General features: G+C 45.5%; 1 protein-coding gene across 1 annotated transcript; it reads right to left on the bottom strand.

The window, feature by feature from the left end:
* Positions 1-502: 502 nt before the first annotated feature.
* On the bottom strand, positions 503-19,208 carry LOC124047829 (fibroblast growth factor 10-like). The gene is made up of 3 exons (XM_046368143.1): positions 17,947-19,208; positions 2,666-2,769; positions 503-1,479 (listed from the first exon to the last, which is right to left on the bottom strand). Exons 1-3 carry the CDS (start codon positions 18,269-18,271, stop codon positions 1,288-1,290), a joined length of 621 nt encoding a protein of 206 aa, XP_046224099.1. The 5' UTR covers positions 18,272-19,208; the 3' UTR covers positions 503-1,287.
* Between the last annotated feature and the right edge of the window lie 771 nt (positions 19,209-19,979).

Genomic DNA, 19,979 nt, shown 5'->3' on the forward strand with positions numbered 1-19,979 from the left:
GCTGGCATATGAATCTTGCACAGAATGTACCCCAGTTTGAGGTTTGTTTGTTTGTCTACATTTTCCACTGTGAAACCACAAAGTCAATCCCTGAGTTATGAATGAATTTAGGAACAAGCTGTCAAATTGACTTATTGGATTTTCTGGCGTCTTGACGAGCTTCTAAACAGCACCTTTCTTCTGCTCCAACTGCTAGGAAATCAGACTTTTTTCATACCTGTAGCCTACCTACAGTACCCAAGTCATTCATGAAAGGGTTGGTAGTTGTTACGTTGATATGTCAAAAAGCATACCGCAGTCTCCATTCATTTGTTACTCTGACCACGTAATACTGCTGTTGATACAGGCATGTGATTTGCAACTGCTTTTGTAGCTATAGTAAATGAACAACAAAAGCTGAGTTTAGACCGACAATTCATCATCTGTGCTGTGTGGTGCTGTGGTATTGTGAAATAAATAGGTGTAAATCTACAAATAGACAATTATACATAGTAAAGAGAAATATATTTATTTTATTCATGTTTAAACGATAGATTAGTATTTAAAAAGAAGAGCATAAATGATAAAAATAATGAATTTGTCCATTCCATATTTTTGGTCTTTTTGGTTTCTTTAAATATTACATAAAATAAATAATTTATTTTAAAGCAGTCAGGTAAAGGAATGGAAATACCCAATACAGTGAACTTGCATGTTAATAAGGTTTATGCTATGGTGCTATCTTGACTAAATTCTCTGCATATGACTCACTCCATGGCCCAGCTTCTCTTCCATCACACCTAAGTCACCCAAGTGCTTCCAGTACTGTGTGTGTCTGTCACAAAGCATGAGTGTCAATTTCAGTTCCTCGTATGAGTTAGTACAGCATAAATACATGTAACTGCATCCACAGATCATCACACAGACAAATACACATGGTACACTCTGCCCTTTGACCCTGTCTTCAGTGACGCTGAATCAGTGTCCTTTTTTTGTCCTCTTATTCAGTATTCAGTTTTGTCTCCAACAGTTCGCCCATTGAAAATGATTTGGCACAGAATTTTTTTTCATATTTTCTCCTGTGCCGAATCATAACTTAAAAACAAATCTGTACCATCATCAGTCAGACTCCGCGACAATGAGTTCAAACAGTTCCTTTACATAGTGCCTTCCTTTCAGAAAATACATATAGTCTTTGCAAATCAAAAAACTTTGACTGCATATGACTCCATTATGTCTTTAATGGTTCCCAGTCTTTCCTCAGTGCAGTGAAACATTCCCAGGGGAAGGAACTGTCCAATGCGGTGGCTACACCACTATGGGCAGGAAGTGGGTGGCAGTGTTTTTCCTTCGTGTTTTCTTGCCCCTCATGGGCTTGCCGTTGGCGCTCAGCCCCACGAACATGGGCTTCTTCTTGTTCCGCCACTCTGCTGAGGCATAGGTGTTGTACCTGTTCTCCTCAATCCGTTCGGTCAACCGGCAGTCAACACCAAAGTCCCTCTGGTGAACAAACAAGAAAAACAAATTGTGAGTGATTCGACAACTTTGGCAGCACAGGCAATGAAACTGGGGTCTACATTTGCATTATTTATTCAGTAAGCAGAAGTTCTCATCCAGATATCCAGGTTGGTTGGCTCCAATAAGGCAAGTTAACAACAATATAAATACATTCTTGCATAATGGCAGTGGGGTTCATCAGGCTTCTAACAGACTGTTCTTGTCATTTAGTGTCCTGACTAACTAGACAGAAAAAGGATACAGTTGTGACCCTGTAAAGAATGTTCCTTTCCTAAATGCTCTTTAGCCACAGCTGTTCAAATTGAATCCAGAAGTAAACTGAATGTTCCCAAATCATATGAGAATATTTTGGAAACGCTGCCCCGGGTTCAACTCACGTTCGGCTACCTCTTTCTCATGGAAACTTGTGTGAAAATAATCTCCCACAAAATGGAATATATGAATATAGAACCAGCTAACTATAATATAATACTTGTGTAATGAGGGACAGATATGCCACCAACGCTTTACTGAGTGAATGACAGTACCTTGGTGTGACACTTTAAAATACGTCATGGGAATTGTGTTCCCTAGCTAGAATGCTTTTTGTGTCTCATTTCGTCTGATTTCACTACTAAGAGACCAGTTTCAGATGATGTGTGAGAGCACATGAAACAGTACCGGTAGCCCTTGAGGGCTTTTAGTAGAATGGGGGCTGTTGTATTGTGTTTCTCTGGTCTGAATAGAGTGGAGCACAAGGATGGTGTGGTATATGGGAGGATCTGTGTGTTTGGGAGAGAGGGACGGCAGGGGCGTCTCGGCTTACTTTCTCCAAGACGACGACTCTTTTGGCCGGGCCGACTTGTACTAGGGGATTATTTACGGGCAGTGGAGGGGAACTGTCCTTTAAAACAACCCCAGGCTTCTCTAAGGGCCCGGGGACAGAGGAGAGAAGAGCTCTCACACAACATCAAAGGGGCCAGCTCCTTAGGAGAGTATAGTATGGAAGAGAGTTATTTTCAACAGTAAGGTGGCAGTGTAAAAACACTACCTGGCAACTAACTATTGAGTGTTCTGAACACTGAGTCAGTCTAATGGGGAGTTTGTATACTCAGCCAAATAATTAGCTCCATTTTTCTGTAGGGATATTGTTATTCTGTGTGTGAATTTCAGCACAGGCTCAACTTACCGCGCCGTACAGCTCTCCTTTCTTGCTGATTGCCAGGTAAAAGTTACTGCTGAGCCCCTTGATGGCCACGATCCCAACATCCACTGACTTGATCTCCAGCACACCTGGAAGACACACAGACACATTATAGGTTAGTTATACCAGGCCAATACACTGAAGTGATAGTCAATGAATAATTGAACTGCATTGAGAAAGAATGCTTGTGTTTTTGACTGCATAGGCTCCACTGTTTATTTAAGTAATAAGGCATGAGGGGGTGTGGTATATGGGCAATATACCACGGCTAAGGGCTGTCCTAAGCACGACTCAACGCGGCCCTTAGCCGTGGTATATTGGCCATATACCACAAACCCTGAGGTGCCTTATTGCTATCATAAACTGGTTACCAACGTAATTAGGACAGCAAAAATAAATGTTCTGTCATATCAGTGGTATACCTTCTGATATACCACGGCTGTCAGCCAATCAGCATTCAGGACTCGAACTACCCAGTTTATAATTGCTGTTATAGCATGCAGGCCAGTTGATTAACTATTACAGTGAATGTAAGTGGATACAGTATGTTGTAGTCCATGATGTTGTCAGTTACTACCGTCTTTTCCAGGATGTTTACTGAACATATCTACTTAAAAAGGTATAATAACTGCAGGCCTTGTCTACTGAGTCACACCGGGGGGTAGAGTCACACTGTTATCCCTGCCTGTTATCCCTGCCTGTTATCCCTGACCATGTTTTGAATAATCACAATCATCTTTGCTTGATCCCCCCCAGTAAACCACTGCCTGGCTGCCTGGCTGTGTGTCTCTGTGCCAGTCATTGAGAACAGACAGGCTGAGCCGCCATTTCATTCCCATGCTAACGGGCCATAAGCCCTGAGTGAGAGGCGTTGGCTGGGGCTAAGCTTTGGAAAAAACATTTCTTTGCTTTTGTTTGTTTTCGGAGTGGAGCGGCACGCTGGCGAAAGCAAAAATGTCCATATCAGTTTGCAGTCTGAATGTTTCTTGAACCAATTAGGGACTTAAGATGTGGTAACCAGTCTCCTTCATCCTAAAGTCAATTATATAAACCCATAAAGCTATCATGGGTTAGGGGGGATTAGCTCAGGACCAATTCTGGTAGAAGTTGGTCTTTGTAGAAAGCAGGGAGGCAGGGAGGTGGCTGGTCTGACCAAGTGTGGAGCCTCCTAGCCTGGGTCAGAGGACAGTAGATATCGCCTCCTCACAAGGTGAGAGTCAGAGTAGTTAATGGCACCTGTCTACACTGACTCCCCCCCCCCCCCTGACATCTTTTATTCGTGCCCCCTTTCTTACTCCTGGGACACATATTTGTAACATCCTGCTGTCCTGGAGTGATTTTATGCACCGCCTGAGACAAGGGGGGACCCCGTTTTAGGAGGGCTGTTGCAGGATTCTTTGATCAGGGGTAAGTTGCTCATTTATCCTTAAGTACTTGTTCAACTGGACATATCGTTCCTCTCCACATCTTCCTATTTGGGCTGTGTCCTGTCCCTGTACTGGGTTACATGTTATGGTTAACAGTTTTGCGTAAGAGTATCTCACTTGGGGACTCTAGTCTACCCCTGCCATGGACTTTCCCATGTAAACCAATTTCAACTTTGAACCAATACAGTCTGCAGCTCTGGATTCTACTCAAAGGTCATGACCTATTTTCAGACTCCCCGCCCCCTGATTTTACTTCCACAGTCGAAGACTGAAATTGTACCTTGGATGTGTAACACAGGAGGAGTGTGAAAACATATAAGCATACTTCTAAAAGTGCTTGTATAAAACTCATGACACCATACAACTATGAATAATTCCATTGATGCAGTGTACAAAATAAAGACATTCCAGTCCCCGTACTGTGAAAACGAACTCCTAGTACATTGTCAATGCCTAAGCTAAACCATTTAGCATGAATTGGCGGTGAGGTTTTATCTGCACCTGTGAACCGGCAAAACAAGCAGTGTGGCCGCCACTCAACAGGCGGATTAGACAGGTTTCTTTATACACAGCGGGCGTGAGAGAGCCCCTTCCGTATGGGCTCTGGTTGCACACGGCTATTGAGTGTGGTGGTAAGGTTATCCGGCCTGGTCTCTGCTCTTCTGCCTTCCCTCAGGTTCATGAACAGGGGAGGGGAAGGGAGGGATGAAAGGAGGAGAAGAGAAATTGGATGACAGTCGGTGGGATTAGAGGGGAATAATCCCTGATCAAAGGGAGGGAGGGAGGGAGAGTTAGAGAGAGAGAGAGAGAGAGAGAGAGAGAGAGAGAGAGAGAGAGAGAGAGAGAGAGAGAGAGAGAGAGAGAGAGAGAGAGAGAGAGAGAGAGAGAGAGAGAGAGAGAGAGAGAGAGAGAGAGAGAGAGAGAGAGAGAGAGAGAGAGAGAGAGAGAGAGAGAGAGAGAGAGAGAGGCAGAGAGAGGCAGAGAGAGGCAGAGGGAGAGGCAATGCCAATTGATACAGGTGTATGGAGACCACTTTGAGTAACTCAATTGTACGGAAATACAATACACTGCAAAGACATGCACCTACAAACTCACACTGACTCACAGTTAAACACACAAACACACAGGCCATTCCGGAATATCCGTCTTTGCGTTCTAAATATGCATTTTAGGGTATGTGAAAAAATTACATTTTATAGTACGTGGAATTTCCTAAAATGTTGTATACTTTACATGCCGGGATGTCAGATTAATTTCGGCGTTTCATCTAGTAGAATTCACTGCACACTGTTAAGGAAGAGATTTGTCTTTCCAGACACGTGTGTTTGATAACAGCTGCGAAATCAGCTGAGGGGACGTGCTTCACCTGACCAAAACTAACAAAAGGCAAGAATCAACGCAATTTTGCTTTAGGTTACAAATTCTCAGTAGGATGAGCCTAGTATCCTGTTATTTGCTGCTTACTGCATTAGCTTTACTAAACAGTACGTTCTAAATGCTGTAGTATGTCGTACTATTAGTACACAGTATGTCGTTTCAGTAAGTAGTAGGCGTGCCAGATCTCAGACACAGTCACAAACACCTTCCCCATCTGCACAAGAGTGAATGGTTCAAAACCAGTTTCAAGTCTGAGCTCCCCTGTAATATAAGTGACACTGCAGTATTTTAGGTAAGCTTGCAATGTCAAAATAAGATCTATCTCTGCCGTGTTGAAAGTCAGGCACCTGTTTTAGCCGTTTGCTTTGGGCCGTTTGATGTGGCGCGTTAAAGCGAAACACTTTTTTATGACCCCCTTGCCAAGTCACCAGAACCATCACCTGTACTCTGGAGTTGAAAGGCAGGGCTGTAACAAAAGGCTTAAATTGCAACAATACGACAGCACTGAACAGACCAGAGACTGAAACATGTTGTTCCTGGCAGCTCGGCAGGACAGGACAGGACAGCACAGGACAGCACAGGACAGCACAGGACAGGACATGACATGACAGGACAGGACAGGACAGGACAGGACAGGACAGCACAAGACAGGACAGCACAAGACAGGACAGCACAAGACAGGACAGGACAAGACAGGACAGGACAGCACAGGACAGCACAAGACAGGACAGCACAAGACAGGACAGGACAGCACAGGACAGGACAGCACAGGACAGCACAGGACAGGACAGGACAGCACAGGACAGCACAGCACAGGACAGCACAAGACAGGACAGCACAGGACAGGACAGCACAGGACAGGACAGCACAGGACAGCACAGGACAGCACAGGACAGGACAGGACAGCACAGGACAGCACAGGACAGCACAGGACAGCACAGGACAGCACAGGACAGGACAGCACAGGATAGCACAGGACAGGACAGCACAGGACAGGACAGCACAGGATAGCACAGGACAGGACAGCACAGGACAGGACAGCGCAGGACAGCACAGGACAGGACAGCACAGCACAGGACAGCACAGGACATGATAGCACAGGGCAGCACAGCATAGGACAGCACAGGACTGCACAGGACAGCACGGCACAGGACAGCACAGCACAGGACATCACAGGACAGTACAGGACTGCACAGCACAGCACAGGCCGGCACAGGACAGCACAGGACAGGACAGCACAGCACAGGACAGTGCAGGACAGCACAGCACAGGACAGCACAGGACAGCACAGCACAGGGCCAGACCCATTTCTCTTCAGCCCCTCCGTTCACAACAGTAAAACGAGTATCCTTACTCTCTCTCTCTTTGCTTCGTTCCTCTCTCTCTTATCCGTCGCTTATCTCTGCGCATCTGTTTCCCTCTATCTTTCTCCCCATTCTGCCCCCGTTCCTGTCTCCTCACTCTGGTTTATTTTTATGCTTGGGGTGGTTGTTTTTTTTTTGTACCTCTGGTTGACACATTGCCCAAAACTTTTATTTATATTTTGTGAGGGTGAACTTTTAAGTGCAGCGAAACAGTTTTATGACCAATATTGAAAGTGTAATAACCAGAGTTTTCTTAACAAACAAGCAAAAAAGGTGCTGACATTCTGCAATCGACATTTTTCAGAAACTACGAAGACAAACACCTGTGTATATAACAGGACTGTGTTAGTTTTATATGGCAGATTAATAAAAACCAGGCCCCAAGGTCCTGTAACAGTCGACTGCAGTCTTCAGTGCTAATGAAGGGTTAGTTCCAGATACAGTATGGACAAGACTATATAAGAGTCCAAAATCAGTTTTCCGCCTCATTTCACTCTATGAAGCTGTATTTGTGCTACCTAGATTTGAGGTCCAATGTTTGCTTGCCTCACTAAAGGAATTTACTGCTGCACACAAGAAGAGGCCGTGTGTTTATGGTGTAATGAGATACCGTATGAGTGCAGGTAAAACATTTCTGAAATATCTTTCTTTAGATAAGGTGAGTCATCTGACTTCTTTCTCTTTTCAACCTCAATTGGTCGATGTGGTTTCACAGTATTTGAGTAATTTGTGTTTCTTGGGTTTCTCCTACAGTACCATTGGCAGAGGCTATGGCTGCTAATTACAGCGTTACTGGAGAGCAGACAGTCGTCTGGTGGCTCAGTTCAGTTCTGCTGGCGGACTGTCCATTGGGTGGTCAAGTCAACCGCCTGGTGTGACTCCCATCGGCAGCAGCCTTGGCTTCTACCCTAGGCACTGTAGGTGGCCTCTCTCCACCCCTCCTCCCACAGACCCCCTATCTCCACATAAGGCCGTGGTTTCTTGGCAGGGTGACAGGACTCCCTTTATCGCATCTTGTCAAAATGACCTCAATGCTTTCACATTTGTAGCTTCATCCAGCCAGCTTTACCACTGAGCCTCCCCCACTTCTATCGCTGTGTACTGTATAGAAGACTACACACTACTATAGAACATACAATGTACGCCCTATTCTGAGATAAATACCTTTTCTCATCAACAACAGGCATCAATTCGATACTAAATTTGAAGCAGCTTAGACCACCATTGTCGTTAACCCAGAGTGTGTGCATAATTATCCTGGGAAACCTAACTTGCTGCCCCTATGACAGGCAAGTCTTTCCTATTAACCTTCCAGATTCAGGGGTGTAGAGGCAGCTCATGTCCTATTAAAGGGGTGCTGGGTTAGTGGCATGGGGGGGTGGGGTAGTGGCAGGAGGGTTTGGGGCTGGGGATAGGGGCCAGATGGGTTGGGGTTGTGGCCGGAGGGGTTGGGGTAGTGGCAGGAGGGGTTGGGGTAGGGGCAGGAGGGGTTGGGTTTGTGGCAGGAGGGGTGGGGTAATGGCAGGAGGGGTTGGGGCTGGGGGTAGGGGCCAGAAGGGTTGGTGCTGTGGCAGGAGGGTTTGGGGTAGTGACAGGAGGGTTTGGGGCTGGGGGTAGGGGTAGGGGTAGGGGTAGGGGCAGGAGGAGGTGGGGTAGTGGCAGCAGAGGTTGGGGTAGTGGCAGGAGTGGTTGGAGGTGGGGGTAGGGGCCAGAGGGGTTGGGGTAGTGTCAGGAGGGGGTGGGGTTTTGGCCAGAGGGGTTGGGGTTTTGACAGGAGATGTGGGGGGTGGCAGGAGGGGTTGGGGTAGTGGCAGGAAGGTTTGGGGTAGTGGCAGAAGGGGCTGGGCCTGAGCTGGGGTAGTGGCAGGGCAAGGGTGGGGGCTGTGTTAATGGCAGTAGAGGGGCCTGGGGGACTGGAGTAGAGGTAGGAAAGGGGGCGGGGGCTGGGGTAGTGGCAGGGGGGTGGGTAGTGGAAGGGCAGAGCAGGGGCTGAGGTAGTGGCAGGGCAGGGCAGGGGGGGCTGAGGAACTGGGTTTGACCCTGGGCTGGCTCCTGACAGCAGTGCCTCGCACCTTTGATCTGGCCTCCACAGGCCTCTGGCTCCCAGGCTCCTGAGAGATCAGTGCAGCAGGGTCTGGGCTCTCTTTAGGGGCCGGCTTCATTAGGCTGCAGAACAACACAGCTCTCCCCCCACCAACCCCACTCTACACCCCTCATCTCCCCTACAAACTCCCCACTGCCTCCTAAACATGGTCAGTGGTGACTCCAGATGAACTTAAGGTTAGGGAGGGCTGTAAAAGTGTTTCCCCAGTTTATCTTAGGCCCGTTTGAAGATTATATTGCTGCTCTGCTTCCATTGTATGGCCCACGACTGGATATGAGATGGTTAGGTACGTGTAAGTGTCTGCATTTTCAATTATAAAACCGGTTTTACCACTTGAGGTACCACTTGAGGTACAACTTTCAAAGAAAATTATGATTTATTTTAACACGAGGGAGGATGTTGGGATTTTAGAGATATATATTGACAATTATATATTATATTAAAACAATGAATTCAAATGCTCTTTGAGGGAATATACAAAATGTGTCACTTCTAAGAGTGTTAGGTTTCTGTACATCAACTGTCCTTCATGTTTTGTTTCCACTTTTCAACAATCCCAAGTTTGATTTGCATTACTTGAGGTTAGAGTGACTAACATCTAAGGCGAGAGATCCTCCCTCCGACAACTGCCGACAGCCTGATTGACGATCTGTCAAATTCACTATGACACAGGGGTTCATATCCGTGGAACGACTTCAGCGTTAAGGGCACGAGGAACACTAGATCCATTGAGAAACACAAACGCCAGTGTGGCGTTGTGGGAATTGTATACTTTGTGAGTCATTTAAATATTGGGGTAGATAAAGTCGGACAATATCCCTCTCCAGCTGGACAAGCCATCAAAAGGTTTGTGCAAAATAAAACTTGAGGATGTTTTTGCCATCCACTGTCATTATAATTTATAAGTACTCAATAACTTTTTGTTTATTAGTTACTTTTCACAGATATTTTACACCACGATAGGGGTTACTCATGTAAATTGCTAGTAACTCATCGGTGACTGGCTAAATCTGTATGAGGGTGCTTTCAGCTTCTTCATGGTGTAATGGGACGCGAGCTTGTGATGGATGCGGTGTAAATGTAGTCTATTGGTGCTAAATAGCGGACGGTGAGCAACATCCAATGAACACATCGCCTGTTCACTGTCTTCATCTTCACCTCGCGACAGTTAAGCCATATTTTCTTTTTGGTTTCATGAGGCTGTTAAGTTGTGTTTTAGATCCATCTCCACACAGAAGTTGTACATCTAATACTTCTTATCCATCCTACTGTCAATATTGTTTTCTTTGCCTGAAACGTGGATCCACAGCAGTCTTACACGGGAGAAACACTGTCAAGCTGTGTGTGATTTTCAACCTGGCAGCAAAGCGTGATTAAAAGCAAATCCAGATACTCAGAAGAAAATAATCACCTGTAATGAGTATAAATGTGTTGTTTCAAATACCTGAGCTCTGTTTTCCAGCCAACAGATAGCATTAGATTCCTCTGAGATAGAACATTCACATTCGCATGGTTTGAGATCAGCTTACCATGCCGGGTAATAGCACCACTGTGTATTATGTCATGGTGGTTTTAAGGACGTTGCAAAACCAAGTGAAGTGCATGTTGATGTTCACGGTGGTTTCAGAAAAAATGCAGTCTTCTCAGATAATGTGATTTACCCAATGCTATTGGTTCTGCAGCATAGTACCTGTGCCAGTAAATGTCAAAACGTGCCATCGGGCACTGAGTGCTTACCATATCAATGTGTGTTTACGGGTTTGATCTGGCAAGGTAATTTATAACCTTTCTTGCATTTTGCATACTATACAAAAACATAATGTCGTGATTCCAATTGTTCTGGACATTCTATAGACGCTTTGAGTCATGTTATGTCATGAACCCGGGGTCATTGGGATTTAAGGTCCCATGTTTTTGAAGTCCAGATGCCTTTTTACTGCTGGGGAAAGTACAATGCACTGCAGCACTCAAGCACTAGGCCTAACAAACTAATCCTCTCCAGAGCCTATCACCACAACTTTCAACATGTCCTGCTGAAAGTGCATCAACAGCTTTTCCTCTGGTTGTTGTGTTGGATCTGTTGTCTTAGGTCCCTCCAGATTCCGGGCAGGATTCGAGCATGTAACGCATACTTTTTCACACTTTACTCTGTCACCATCAAACACACACAAACACACACAACACACACACACACACACACACACACACACACACACAAACACACACACAAACACACACGTGGCGGCACATAGGCTTCTGTTCCCTCTCATAAATGTCAAAGCAGGCACCCATGTGGATGGGGACAGTGTTGGGCCAGCGTTGATCCAGTGTGGGAACGTGTTGTATTAGTGGCCAGTAAAGCAGTGGGGGTCTGGATATAGGATCTGTGACGGATACGATCCAGGGCTCCTGCTCAGCCACCAGTTGCCTCAGGACAGCCCCCATAGTGCCCCCCCCCCCCCCCCCCCCACATCCCTGCCTCTTGCGCACGCAATGGGTAATTAGCTGGCATTCCTGCCTGCTCCTTTAAAATGGGACGGGCTGTCCAGATGCGTCTCTGGTCCGAGCACTGTTCTCCCTGCGCTACCTTTGATGATTCCATTAAGACTCTCTCTCCTCTCTCTCTCTCTCCCAGACTTCCATCTGTCCAACCACACTCGGTGTGTGTGTGTATGTGTGTGTACATACATCTTGAATGTGTTGTGATGTCTGTGGTTCTCAATGTTGGCGACTTTGACCTAATCTAGCGAATGTTTGTAACATTGCAGCACCCAAACACATGAAACATGCTCCCATTTCTTTCACCTGGACAGCCTACCATTCAACGACATTGGCCTATACCATGGATGCCTTACCAGGTTAGATTTAGCAGTGCATCTTCCAAAGTAGAGGAAATGCCATGTATCTTAGCCAATCCTGCGCTCTGGGCAGCAACATACGATTGCAGAGCTGAAGGTATGTTCAAAAGTTGCTCTTCTGCTGAATCATTGTTCCGAATTGTGAGCCTTTGACTTTCTGGTTTGGTTTAAGGAATATAAGTCAAATCCTGCACGTCTGTGAGGGTATTGAATCCGCACATAAGGTAAACATTGAAAACTCAAAACCAGTTAATCAAAACAAAGATGGCCAATTTAAAATTCCAGGGAATTATAATCCATTCTTCAGAGAAGAGAACTGCCCAGTGAAGTGTTGACGTTTCCAGAGAGGTTGCTGACTGAAAGAATAAAGAGGTGGCTGGATGGTATAGTGGCAGGACAGCATGCGGTTCACGAAGTCTGTGTTTTATTACAAAAAATGTTCAGATGAGTCAATGATTGACACAACAGTAAATTGATGGGTGAATATCAGGAAACACTGAAAGAATATGCGTAAATAATTATTTTTAAAGAATAGGGGGAAATTGTGAGTACAGAGAGCGATGCCTCAGTTCCCCCTTGTCCCCTGCGACTTTGGTCAGAGTCACCGCATAGAAAAATATGAAAACTGCTAGCTTTCCTTATTTGAACATACACACGCGCACACACACACACACACACACACACACACACACACACACACACACACACACACACACACACACACACACACACACACACACACACACACACACACACACACACACACACACACACACACACACACACACACACACACACACTGACTGCAGCTTGTTAGAGACAGACAGGACAAAATGATAGTGGGGAGACAGTGGTGTTCTCCTTTAAACCAACCCTGGCACAAATGACCCTCTCTTTAAGTAATGGGGTCAAAGGTTAGTCATACATCTGGACATCCATACCTCCATTTGAACTCTAAATAGAGCCAACGAAGGGGCAGAAACAATAAGATGCTTGAGAGACAAATCTAGGCTTCCCTTGCCAACCTTCTTGTTCAAGAGGGGTTAGTTGAAGATGAGCGAATGATAAAGTATTAAGTTTGTAAAGAACTGGCTTGCCTTCATTCATTGAGGTTCAATTTCAATATGAATCATAACTTTCACACTTTAAACAAAACCGATTTGTACAGTAGGCCTTCACAAATCTACGTGACTGCACAACCTGTTGAAACAGCTCCAACTTCCCCTGCGATAAGGGAGATACTGCTGGGAAGGTCTAAAGGCAGAAAGTGTCGACACAAGTCTAATGACCCGGGGGTGTAGGAGGGTGCAGGGGTTGTGGGGGGGGGGGGTGTCCTGTGCCAGTGGTGTCTGCTTTTAATTACTCCCTTTTGGCTGAGGTCTTCCACTAATGAAGGTATTATGGGGATAATAATAATAATAATAATACATGCCATTTAGCAAATGCTTTTATCCAAATCCATTTCCAGTCATGCATGCCCTCATTTCCATATGGGTGGTCCAGCGGGAATTAAACCCAAACTCCGCCGGACTCTACCAACTGCTGCTATACTGTTATGCTACGTAACAGGCCTAGATTCAAATAATCCCTAAACATGTTGCTTCTAATTATAAGTGTAAAAGGACAGGACGTAGCAGCCAATTGGACGCATTCTCTAGACCCCTGGCCAAACAATTATTTATCAATCAGAAAAGAGAAAGCCTATGAAGATGTTAGGGTCAAATAGATTTTTTTTATTTAAAGCACTGACACGAACCTTTTGTACATCTACACAATCCTCATAACTCACTTGTATTGCCCGTGTGGTTGAGATTTCCCACGATAGCCACACATGGGCACTATAACCACAGAGAGGAGGAGAACACTCAAGAGAGAGTGCCATCCATGTGGTGCAGACGGGTGCAGTTACAACATACATTTACACATTTCACAACATGGTTTCTTGCTATCCTCTCATAAACACATTATAAAGACACACACACACACACACACACACACACACACACACACACACACACACACACACACACACACACACACACACACACACACACACACACACACACACACACACACACACACACACACACACACACACACACACACACACACACACACACACTTTTTTTCTCGCAATATTGACGTGGTTCTACTGCTGAAACATGGAACACCAGAGCCCCCATCCCCCATTTATGGTCTGATGGAACCATAAAAGTACTAGATTTACTTAGCCCTCCCGTCCTCTATGCTGCTAAGACTTCGTTTGCAGCACTTAAGAGGATTCCTGTTGTCAGAACCATTCCTTTCATAAATCTTCCAAGAAATGATGAATCCTGCTACAGAACCAGCCAGGAGAGCTGAGGATAACAAACACTATTAGGTTGGATAGTTATAGGGCCACGTTGAGTCAGTCAGAGGAGCTCAGGATTCAGCCAAGTTTGACTTCATTGGATATGGATCGTTGGAATATAAAACGAAACAGCACCTTGTCCAGGGTCCTTGTCTACATCAAGGAAAGGAGTGGACCATGACATGACAGAAGAAGTGCTGATACTACTTATTCACTGTGCTTGCTGTACACCAGCATCTCCTCCAGGGCTCAACACATCAACGATCTCCTAATGCACTAGAACTTGACAAAAACAAATGAGTTTGGCTTTAGAACAGTCCATTTTGTGAGGGATTGCCTGCAGTGCTAATTCCGCAGCATTAGATTAGAGCGAGGGCTAAATAGGGTGAGAGGAGGATAGATGGCTGCTGGCCTCACCCCTCCGTGATGGACAGCCCGCAAAGTTGGCAACGTGATTGGAAAGAGTCGGACTCTGTGGAGCTCACGATCCAACCTGCAGTTGAACCCTAAACTGCCCTAAGTCCCCTCAATCAAAACTGTCAGGGTCTCATGATGCTCATTAGCCGGACCCCCTTCTCCCCAGTATCCCCAGGTATATAACTTCAGACCACAGTCCGCTGTGGATGAATTCAGTCGTCTATTAGAGAGTGCTTTTTTCGATTCCAGTTTCTTTCATTGATAAGCAAAGTGAAGGGAGAGGAAAGGGAGAGTGGGACCCAGATGCCAAATGAGAGAAAATCACTAAGAGAAAAAAAAAACCCACCCATCTATTATAAACTGTTTGTTATTGGTCAGTGTCATTCTAGATTAGAACAGTAAATAAATTGGACTTGTTGAATAAGTCAGTATGAAAATAAGCCGTTTGTTTGCTTGGTTCACACATGCAGCGCCTTAATATTCTAATGCTGGAGAGAGAGTAACGTGCAGGAAAGCAGTGTGACACTGTAATACTGAGCAGATGGATTCTGAAAGGGAATCACACAATATGGGCTGGATTGGGTTTCAAACCGCACATAGATAGGTCTTTTGTAGAGGGCTGAGAGAGAGAAAAGGGAACCGGGTAACAGACCGGCAGACCTGATCAACCTGACCAACACAACACACAAACAAAGAGGCTCTAAGAACACAGGTTTGTGCTCCGACAGTGTAGCCTACCTACCTGCGTATTTCTACAATGGTTATCATGTCATTCTTCAAAAAGCTATGTTATCAGACTTCATTTTATTTAATTAGAAGATCTTTCATTCATTCGCCTTCTGACTCCACCGTACGTAAACAACGAGCCTCTGTACATGGGCATATCAAAGCTGCAGAGGATAAAGACCCTAACAGGCTGCAATTCTGTGGGCAGTGGAGGCCTGGCCAGGCAATGCCTACTGGTCATACACTATGTAATTAGAGACAAATTCACCGTCTTCTGCCACGCATCAGTCTACAGTGACATCTGAGTTTACAGACAGACACACCTTCCTCAATGTCTGCCTTACCTCACAAAGTGTGACACATTTTCACGCATGCTGGATACAATTCAAGTGAACATGTTTCAGAACAGCACGAAAACTGGAACTAACGAAGTGAAGGTGTTCCCACACACTACAGTCTCTGTCCTGATGAGGAAGGTCTTCTAATATTTGGTTCATTTGAACCCAAAAATGAATTCCATGATGTTGCAGGATACTACATTTACATTACATTTAAGTCATTTAGCAGACGCTCTTATCCAGAGCGACTTACAAATTGGTGCATTCACCTTATGACATCCAGTGGAACAGTCATTTTACAATAGTGCATCTAAATCTTAAAGGGGGGGGGGGGGTGAGAGGGATTACTTATCCTATCCTACTACCAGACTAAGAGGAGTTGACAGGCTAGATGAACATGTACTCAGCACCATTTTATTGCTAATTTTTCAGCTGTCCCAGGGTTTGTGACTGGACAAACTGCTGAGCAAGAACAAAAACAATCGCTCCCCCAGCATCTCACCCTCCACCACCAACTAATAGTAGTAACATTACCCAGCAGCTCTCTGTCTTCCTGCTGCTCTGAGACATTTCAACTAGGCAACAAGTCTCCCTTTCTGGGACCAAACCAGGAGACCTGAAATACCAGTCTGAAGTCTCACCTGTAGTATCTGCAGTTTCCAAATACATAAACCAAGAGATGTTTATCATCTTATCTTGTGCCACATTTGGACTTTTCACCACAAGGTTTCAAGTCAGAGAAACAGAGAACATTACTGCAACCTGGTGGGCATTTTCCTTTTGGATTACAGAAAATGTTTTGTGTTTAATTGTGGCACGTGTCCAAGCTGTTTCGATCGATTCAGATGTATCACCCCTTGGTAGTTCTCTTACTTTGCCTCCAACAGGCCCAGGTCCTCTGCCTCCCCCCAGACATTCGTTCCTAGCCCTGTCTAGCTACACTTCAAATGGGACAGTATTTGAGCAGCATGGGATCTGAATTCCCCAAGAAGTGCTCTGTCCATCTGGTTTCAGAATTATTACCAGGCAGGCTTGTGCCTAAGGTCATTGTGGGAGCTAATGACAACCGCATTATATTCACATGTGGTGGGCTATTGGCGGGAACCACTCACATGCAGCATGCATCGGACACTCACCATAAAACACTACGCACTTATCTTTTTTCTCTCTCTCTCTTTCTAACTGCCATCTTTCCATAAACAAGCAAGCATATTGTAAAGTGGATTTCAAAACATCTATGCATTACATTTCTGCCTAAATGTTTTGAAGCATTAAGGGTAATTTTAGGGTAGATCAAGCCTAGGTGTTATAGTCGCGACCTGATCTCAAACCTTGAACTTTTGGTGGTTATTGACACATCCGCTTCTGATGGTTAAACTCTGAGTGTGCTGAAGGCGAGAGGACGCTCTGCTAATTGAAATTCCTTCAGCCATGTCTTGCAGAGCCTCAGCGTCTGAGTGGCACTGTCTGAGAAGAGAAGCCTCGCACACATGGGCTCCACATGGCAAAGCCTTCTTTTATTGGGGCCAATGTGCGCACAGCGCACTGACGGGAAAGTGTACAACCAGCTTGGAGAGAGCGTGTGGCGGCCAGGTGCTGCGAGCATTGGCAGGAGTCTGGGGTATCGCTCGCTGCGTAGTAATATTTACTGTACCCAGGCAGGCAAGTGTAGTGATTAGAGCAGCATAACGATGAGCTGAGAGATATCATTCTAAGCAGGGGTGTGGATGGATACAAGCACTTCGATACAGATATTAATGTCAGCCCATGACGGACATAGCTACGCAACTGGGAAGTGATGATGATGAAAACCTCAAATGATGATAACACTATATATGCCACTAGTAGCACTAGTTGTATTACATATACAATTGTAATAATAAAATATAATAAGTCACCAAAGAAAGCATATAGGGATGTGATCCCGAAGATATTTGCTCAGAGAGAAAAGAGTTATTCGGTCTATTTCTAATTGGTTCCAGTAGACGTGCTCTAAAGGAAAGTCCACTGAATCAGAGGCAACAACCATGCTGCTTCCACTATCCAAGAACCATCTGCTGCCCAGGCAGAGACACAGGCTACACATCTATGCCCACTGATGCCCGCCACAATACCAGGTAAGTTTTGTGTTATGTGTGGAGGCAGTGGAGTCAAATCAAAGGCAGGGAACCAGAGAGCAGTGCCATAATAATGGGGGGGGGGGGGACCAAACTCTACGGGACTCACATGTGAGAGGGATGAGAAAAGAAGCAAAACTCACAAAACAGAAGCTGAGGGAGTGCATATTTTCCGGGGGGTTACTTACTGTAGAGATCGTCTTTGTTTTTGGTGCCATTGACTTTCCCATTTTTATCAATCCTGAGAAAGAACTTCTGATAGGAGTAGAGTTTCCTCTTGCGCACGTCTCCTTGGAGATGGTTATAGCTGCGCACATGCCGCCCCACAACAGTGTCTGAAGAGGCGTTGGCAGCCCTGGACAAGCGCGCCACGGAGCGAGTGGCGACCCCAGGTGCAATCGGATGACACGTGGAGGGCAGTGGACAGAGCAGCAGGACGAGCAGCACTGAGAGGATGGACAGACGAATGCAGGACCAGGCGGCGGCACCCTTAGTCACTGTCCATATGCACATTGTACTGGAGCTGGGAGGACTGGAGAAAAGCTCACAGAAAGGACCATGCTGGATGGGGGAGAGGGAGAAGGGCTGAGAGCGGGAGATGGAACCCCCGGCGGATGACGACGACAACACTGCTGCTGCTCTTTCTGCTGCTTATTCCTCCCGTGTTCCAAAGGAATGTGTCAACATACATAACTCAAAACTGGGAAACCAGCACCTCTCGCCCTCTGCCGCTCACTCTCCTCGTACAATACTCATGAGAAGCTATCTCTACCACCTCTGGAGAGGATGAGATCAGGGGAGGGTTAGACGAGGGGACGGGGAGACAACAAAAATGTCCAAAAAAAATGAATAAATAAAACAAATCTCAAGATAAACACTACAGCTGTTTCTCATCAAAATGAAGAATCAAAGGATGGGGGGAAAAAAGGAATCATGTAATCCTTGCTTTTCCTCTGGTCTCTGGATGTTCCTCTGAAGTTACTTGTCTGTTTAATAGAGCCTCTTAGCTGGAGTGTCTCTTTCTTGGTGTGCTGTGCTCCTCTATGTGGGGGAAGTGAGAATGGAAGCGCTGGGTCTCTGTGCCCTGGTCCCTCTGAGCTAGAGTAGAGTGTGAGCTGGAGCTCTCCTTCTCTTTTCTCCGTCTCTCTGAGCTGAGTCCCTGTGAGTGGAGTGGCTGCGTGCTGCTTCTCTTCTCTGAGTGCCCCTCTCTCTCTCTCTCTCCTGTTGGGATCCCTGTTGAGGAGTTCCTCTCCCTGTCTGTCTCGCTGCGCTGAGGTGACTGGGTCTTGTCACTCTTCTCACCTTATTTATCTGACGCAATCCCCCCAGATGTAATCTCTTAGGATAATTGGCGGTCTATGAAAGCCAGTTGGCTTTGAAGATCTATGTGTGCGAGTTTTTTTTAATTATGTTGCTTAGTTGCTAGTGTGTGTCTGTGTGTGTGAGGGTGAGTGTGCGTGTGTGTCAGATAGAGTAAGGGAGAGGTTGTTTTTCTCCCCTCCTATCCCTCTCTCTCTCTCTCTTTCTCTCCTCTACCCCTCCCTCTCACCCTGTTCCCTCCCCTTCTGAGTCCAAGTCCTACCAGTTGCTCAGAACAGGTTTGGAGTGAATTGTGGAAATTCTCTCTCCTCAATTTCTATCCTCTCGTTTCCTATTCCCATATCCCCCTCTCCCCCTATCTTCTGTATCTTTTATCTTTATCTATTTTCCTGTCTTTCACGGTGGAAGTGTTGCCGGACAGGTTAGGTCTCTATTGACTTCAGTCTTATCAATGCCACCTGGGTGCTTCTGACCATTGCTGGTATCCTTCTTAAAAGGTGAGGCTCTGAGTGTTTGTCTTCATCTGTTTCCTTAGGGCCTCCTCTTCTTTTTCGAAATAAATATTTGCTGAGGAGTTTGCTGTGGTAATCAACACGACAGAGATGTACCTTTAAAATACAGTCAGGTCCATAATTATTGGCACCGTTGATAAAGATGATATAATACTATAAAATAAATAACACAAATACTGAGCTGTATTGCATGTACAAAAGAAGAAAGGGGAAATTATATTATTTTATGCTGATATAATAGCTCAGGGAGAGATTTGGTTAAATAAGTCATTTAAAAAATCTTTAAAAGATTATGGTAAAAGTGATTGGCACCCGTGTGTTCAATACTCCAGCACCCATTCCTTGCGAGTATAGCGACAGTGAGCCTTTTTCTCAAATGTTTTATGAGA

This window comes from Oncorhynchus gorbuscha, linkage group LG11 (genome assembly GCF_021184085.1).
Source record: "Oncorhynchus gorbuscha isolate QuinsamMale2020 ecotype Even-year linkage group LG11, OgorEven_v1.0, whole genome shotgun sequence".
Lineage (NCBI taxonomy): Eukaryota > Metazoa > Chordata > Actinopteri > Salmoniformes > Salmonidae > Oncorhynchus > Oncorhynchus gorbuscha.

Excerpts from the sequence above, each read along its gene's own strand:
- LOC124047829 (XM_046368143.1), bottom strand. The coding sequence starts at position 18,271 with ATGTGCATATGGACAGTGACTAAGGGTGCCGCCGCCTGGTCCTGCATT. Across the intron at positions 2,770-17,946 it reads AAACAAAGACGATCTCTACA|GTGTGCTGGAGATCAAGTCA; the intron begins GTAAGTAACCCC and ends TGTGTCTTCCAG. Across the intron at positions 1,480-2,665 it reads AAGGAGAGCTGTACGGCGCG|AGGGACTTTGGTGTTGACTG; the intron begins GTAAGTTGAGCC and ends TTTGTTCACCAG.